This window comes from Loa loa (genome assembly GCF_000183805.2).
Source record: "Loa loa unplaced genomic scaffold supercont3.173, whole genome shotgun sequence".
Taxonomy (NCBI): domain Eukaryota; kingdom Metazoa; phylum Nematoda; class Chromadorea; order Rhabditida; family Onchocercidae; genus Loa; species Loa loa.
Window position 1 is genome coordinate 32,181 of NW_018108353.1, and position 6,690 is coordinate 38,870.

Here is a 6,690-nt window from a genome sequence, read left to right on the forward strand (position 1 = left end):
AAAATATCATATCAATAAGAAATGTTTTTCTTTTTTTCCCTCCCCCTCCACCCTCCCCCCGCTGGTAATAAAATCCCGGAAATTTTTCTCTTTTAAAAGAAAAGTCATTAATCATAAATATGGGATAGCTTACTAGCTAGATAGCTTACTAAGCCAAACAAATGAATGGGAAATGGATTGGAGGGTAAAACAGATTGAATGTGATTTCAATTTTTGGAAATGTTTTGTCTCTCCTAAGGATATTTACTTCCTAAAGACAAATTAAAGTGCATAAAAGAAAGACAAGATTAAAACTATTTTCAATAATTCTTACAATATCTTTCAATTTTTAATGCTAATCAATATTTTCATTTAATCATTATCTATTACTTAAACATGATATCATTCATTCGCGTGTTATTCGAATATTTTGTGACAGTATCACTTAAATATGGTGTCATTTCTCGTGTTATTTTGTGACAGTATCACTTAAATATGGTGTCATTTCTCGTGTTATTCGGATATTTTGTGACAGTATCACTTAAATACGATGTCATTTCTCGTATTACTTTGTGACAGTATCACTTAAATATGGTGTCATTTCTCGTGTTATTTGGATATTTTTATGATTGCAAATTTACGAAATGTTGCAAATATTGTTAATATGCTAATTTCGTTTAGTAAATTTCATATAGCTTCATTGCTTTGAATAAGACTAATCAGTTACATTTGTGATATTTAGCCTATTGCTAAATAGGCTAGTGCTAAATAGGCTAATATAGCATAGCTTATTTGTGATATTAAGCCTAGTAGTACATGCATAACAAATAGTTTGATCCAAACATATTGATATTTAGCCTAGTAGTACAAGTATAACGAATAGTCTGATTTAACATAATCATTTTTTTCTAGACAATCAAAATGATGAAAAGTTTGAGGAACAAAAAGAAAATTCTCGATTTGAGAAAGTACTTCATTAAGATAGCATTTCTAATTATTATAATTAATTTATCAGGGAAATTACAGGTGTGCATGAAATTTATTCTTTCTGCAAATTTCATTTCGAAATTTAAAGTTAACATTAATTTTATTTAAATTCGGAACATTTAAAATTTTTAATTAGATTAGACTTTAATTGTAATTTTTATTTAAATTTGCAAACATCTATGACTAATGGTTGACATTCTGAAAAGTGTAAACATTAAAAATTACTCTCTACGTATTTTATATAATTTTTAATAGCTGCAATAAATTATTTCATATCGTTGTAATTACAATAATTAAATAATTATTTAATATTGCTAATTGAATAATTATTGCAATATTGCTTAACTTTTCCTCTTATTTCAATATTTTTAATGGTACTAATATCTGTTCTCTGATCAAATGGATGGAATTTCATGACACACACATATCTCAATCTAATTGAACTGATATGTATTGATCTGATTTCTGATCACATAGAACTTTACGACACATACACATTTTCTCCAATCTCTTTATTTAGAAGCTATGCAAATTAATTCATATTATTTAAAACTACTTTTTTTTTTTATTTCATCCATTTCATTTCAATTATTCCATTTTAATTTTAACTCAATTCAAAATCATTTTAGCTTAGTTATTCCATTTCAATCTAATTTCGTATAATTTATTTTAGTTCAGGTCATTTTGAATTATGTTTAATTTAATACTAAAATGCTAATTTCAGACCTGAAATAAATATAATTCAAGGTCGTAACATAAATTTCATTTCAATCCAATTAAAAGAAAGCATTTCTTTTTTTTTTTTTTTGCTTCTTTAACTTTTTTTCTTTCTTTCTTTTAATGTTGAACTTATCTTTTCAACTATTTTGGTGATAATAAAAAAAAAATGTTCGATTCATTTACTGGCTGTATTTATGCTTTTCATTTCTTACTGTATCCATAATTTCTTGTCCCTACAATGAATGATTAGTAATTGTTACATTTAATGAGCCAAGAATTCCATTTTAACATATCATGCTATTATTTCATTATTCAAACATATCAAAAAATGTACAAATTTTTTATGTTTTTCAATTTAAAACACCAAAGATTACTGATATAAACTTGTGATTTGCTCTATACATAATATAGCAAACAATAATAAGCCTAGCTTAGCCTAGTCCAACCCAACATCATCAATGGTTGTTTTTTTTTTTCGTTTTCTTTTTAGCTAACTGCTTCGAGATGATTGCAATTTCTGGATAATTTATTGAAACTTTACATTGTAATGCATTAGTTTAAAGTAATGAAATTTGTAAACACAATTCAATTCGTTGAAAAAAAATAAAAAAAATAAATCTAAGCTTAACTTAAGACATTTTTTTTGCATGAAGCAGCATGAAAATCTAACTTATATCAAATTTCCCAATGATTAAAGCTAAAGCTTTCATTAGTGATATCATGAAAATGGATACATGTTAAGTTTATCTTTGAAGAAAATTTTAACGAAAATGATAAAAATGTTGAAATTTCTCATTTGATAGATTAGACTATGATTAGTTATTTGTCAGAAATGATTGATAAACTAATTTATTGAAATATAAGATTACAGCTTGTGATTGTTATGATCATTACGACTATCACTTAAACAATTTGATTAATTACTTGATTACTGACTAAGGATCTTTCTTTTTTTTTCTTCTCTCTCTCTTAATTTCTTAAAAATCTTCGAAAAAAAAAATATTACAAGCTTGTCAGGAAAAAAATTTTATCAAATAAAATATCATGTAAACCTGATAGAAGCTTAGATCTTGATCGATACATTTCAGCTACTAATTAATATTTCTTCTTAATATACTGAATTAAAATTATATACCATATTACAAGTAAGTAATACTGTAAAGCAGTGATTCCTAATCGGTAATCTGCAAGAATGGTAATGTAAAGAGTAGAAAACATATGATAGCTATTCTTATCAATGCTTAATAAACTGATAATGTTAAAAGTTTTGATTAAAGTTTATTTTCAAACTAACAGAATTTATTGTTTTTGAATCTCATAGTCTTTGCTGCTACAAATTAAAAAAATCAAGAAAAAAAAAGTTCAGCGTATAAAATATGTTCATGAAGCTAAGGATTACATCAAAATGTTAACTAATCCATAAAATGATAAACTTATTTTGACTAATTGAATTTTCCTCTTTAAAAGCATCCTTTATCCTTCAAGCCTTAACTTATTATAATGATAATTACTATCAGAATGTAAAGGATTTCGTACCTTTCTCAAACTAACCATTGGTCATTATTGCACTCCGATAAGATGAACAAATGCATGCAATTTTCATGCGACCATCTATTTTAAAGATACTATTCGTATCATTTTTTTTTCCCACTAATTAAATTTTCCAAAACTTTCAAATATTCATTTATAATTTGGAATGTTATGAGGAAGTAATGTATGGACAAAGGATGACCATCGGATATACCGCTGACCATCTTTCACTTCTAGAACTTAAGTTTAGATTATTGCTTTTCATCTTCTTCCCTCTCCCTCTCCCTCACCATCTTTGCATATATGATCCTATCTTGAATTACATCTTTACCTTTAGCAGTATTTATTGTTAGGGTTGACATAGTTTGATATTATTCCCGCCAATCGATCATCAAGAAATCAACTTTAGCCTCAACTCTACTTCCTAACTTAATCAATCATTATCAGCACTGATATCTTCAATACCAGTATAATAAAAGTAAAAAATATCCGTAGAAACAAAAAGGTGACAAAAGTATTATTTGTCTTTGATATCATCCCAGAATCTACTGCATATCCAGATGGATTCAGTATATGTGATGATTATGTATTGAGATGGAATCATTGCACAAAATAGTAAAATAGTAAGTTGATATTATGAAGTGACAGCGGTTGCAATCACTTCCCATAGCTTTAAAAACCTTTATTGAATTGCACGTTTGCGCACAAGATGCATAGAGTAAAACAACAGCGCGGCGCATTCAAACACTTCACATCTGAGTGCATCTGAATAGAGCAACAAGCAGACGAATGATCAATTAATTTGAATATCAATCACTCAATACCAATCAATTTGATGCAGAGCAGAGGAGAATTTCATCTTATCGTTCCCACTCTCATTGCTCGCAGTTTCTGGATGTCTTTGTAAATTCCTCAGATACCGGAAAATAGGAAATCAATCGACAAAGCTACTGCTTTCAGGTTGTCCATTTTCATCTAACACTTCTTAATTTCGATGTGTAAAATTATTTTCGCATTCTTGTTAATCTGTAAACAGTCATATTTATTGAACTTTTCCTTCTCTGAAGGTATTATCATCCAGAGAAATATTCATTTGAATTTTCGATGTTTTGCCACATACATATACATTTGGTAGCTAATTAAACTGTCAAATAATTCCTATTCGAAGGTTTTAACTTCAAATTCATGAATTAGACTTTAACTGACGTTAACCAAGAGTGAAACAGTAGGAATCACGGAACACAAATTCCTTCAGAACAAATAACTTTTGCTTTAATTATAGCAAGCAAAGTAATGATGTTGTCGAATATATCCGAGTTAATATCTGTTACAGAAATGAATCAATTCCACATGAAGAGACACAAGTTAGGTGCACACTTCACATCCCATTGTTAATGAAATTTTGAAGATGAAAGAAAATAACTGGCATTTATAATTTGCCACGTTTCATGCTAAATAACTACTGGACCAGCTTCCATAACGCCTGAATTTTCAAACTCATTTTCCACATATCACGAACTTATGAACAGATACGTTCACGCATAGATAGCAAAGCATTTAAGGAATGCACATCAACACATTCTTTAATTTGACGTTTCATTTAATTGTTGATCTAGCAGGTAAATAAGCCCGAGGGTTTTTGTTTGGGAAATAAGTCAAAGTTAAGCCAAATGTTACTGTAAGCAACTATTATCATTTCGATATAAATGATACATTAACTTCATGGAGAGGCAGGAAAAATATTAGATTAACAAAAAATGGAAAACAACAAATGAATAACAACATATAATTCAACAAACTCCTTGCTGTAACCTTGCATTTTACAAAGCAAAACCGACAGAATATTTCTATCTAAAACAGCTTACAGTTATTCCAGTTTAGTGTTCAGTTCTTCTTGTTCTACCACTATTTTCTGGTCGTTGCTGATATCTTTACAAGCAATATCTTCTTCGGCAACCTCTTCCATCAAATATTGCCGTTTCCTTTTCGATTTTTTTCGCATCGGTTCTCCAGTTCGGAATCCAACCGGCAAAGTTTTTTGTTCTTTATCATCGTCAAGATCAGAATCACTATCACTTATAATCATGCGACTGGGTGCATCTTCCACTAAAGTAGTAACATCCATTACTATTTGGGGTTGCTTCGTTATAGTCTGAAATTTTCCTTCACTTAATTTATTATTTAACCAAAGCACACTTACCATTAAATACTCAGTTAGGATGGAAAATTTTAATCCTTTATTTGCCGCATAAAAAAAAATAGAACTTGATTAGTAGTAAAGTAATTCGTAATGGCTCAGCAAGAGTAAATCTACAATATTCACTTCTGATTCTTCGTCCGAGTCAGTGGATGAGGATGCATCGCTTTCATCTTCAACAGCAAATATTTTAATATCGCATCCTGCAGCATTACTTAAATTATTATTTGCAGTTGCAATTTCAGGTAAGAATTTATGTAATCGATCCAATAGGGCTGTAGGCTTTTCTGGTCGATTGAAATCCAAAATTCTGGTCAAATCCATTAAGAACAGCTTTCTGGAAAGTAAATTTGTATTTCTGAAAAGAAAATATCACAATTCTCTAGTAATGCTAAGATTGATCTCAACTATACAAACAGTTCAATTCAGCACTGATAATTCGCTTATCATAATGAGACAGATACATTTATCAGTTTCATTGCTATTTTTACTACAAGTATCATTTCAAAAGATCGAATTTAGAAATTCACCTAGTAAATATCCTAAATTCTGTTTCACAAACGAAAAGATTACGATCAGAAATCATTCCCACTCCTTAATACCCCGCCCCCGAGACACCAATGATGCCAGAGTGAAACTACCGGTAATCCCGCTCCCTACACCGAACCTTACAAATATATGATTCACGAGAACCCTCCAGTTGATTGCAGAAGGGTTGTGAAATAAAGTGCAAAATGTAGAGATACAGATGAACAGAATATTCAAGAGTTAGTTCAGAAGAGATTAAGACTGCAAAGACAATGTGTGCATTGTGGTTGCAGCAAAGAATGATAGTATTCGTAGACATAACGATATCAAATCGTAAAAAAGATATGCATGACGAGATGCAAAATAATTTTAAAGAAAATAGCATTTGTCTCAAATCTTTGAAAATTCGGCATGGTATCGAATAGCTAAAATATAAATTGTAAATCAAATGTTACGATGATGGGATTATTGTGCAAATAGTGATCCCAAGTGGAATAAGTAGTTATTAGGCTGGTCAGGAGTAACCAATGTGGTGGGCGCTATTTGCTGTTTAATAGGATGGCTGAGAAGAGATAATATGCGATAGGTAGTTATATGTAGTAGCCTCATCTGTCAACTCACTTAAAAAGTTTGACAAAAACGATAAGAACTTTAAAGGTAAGAAGTGCAATGATCAATTATCATGAGTTTACACTGATCAATGAGATCAATCATCAAAGTCAATCTTGTTTATAAATGCCTAATAAATT

The 6,690-nt window shown here is 29.6% G+C and overlaps 1 protein-coding gene across 1 annotated transcript; it reads right to left on the reverse strand.

The window, feature by feature from the left end:
* Positions 1–4,809: 4,809 nt before the first annotated feature.
* On the reverse strand, positions 4,810–5,756 carry LOAG_11461 (hypothetical protein). The gene is made up of 2 exons (XM_003146979.2): positions 5,540–5,756; positions 4,810–5,368 (listed from the first exon to the last, which is right to left on the reverse strand). The coding sequence occupies exons 1-2, from the start codon at positions 5,735–5,737 to the stop codon at positions 5,084–5,086; spliced, it is 483 nt and encodes a 160-aa protein (XP_003147027.1). The 5' UTR covers positions 5,738–5,756; the 3' UTR covers positions 4,810–5,083.
* Positions 5,757–6,690: the final 934 nt, after the last annotated feature.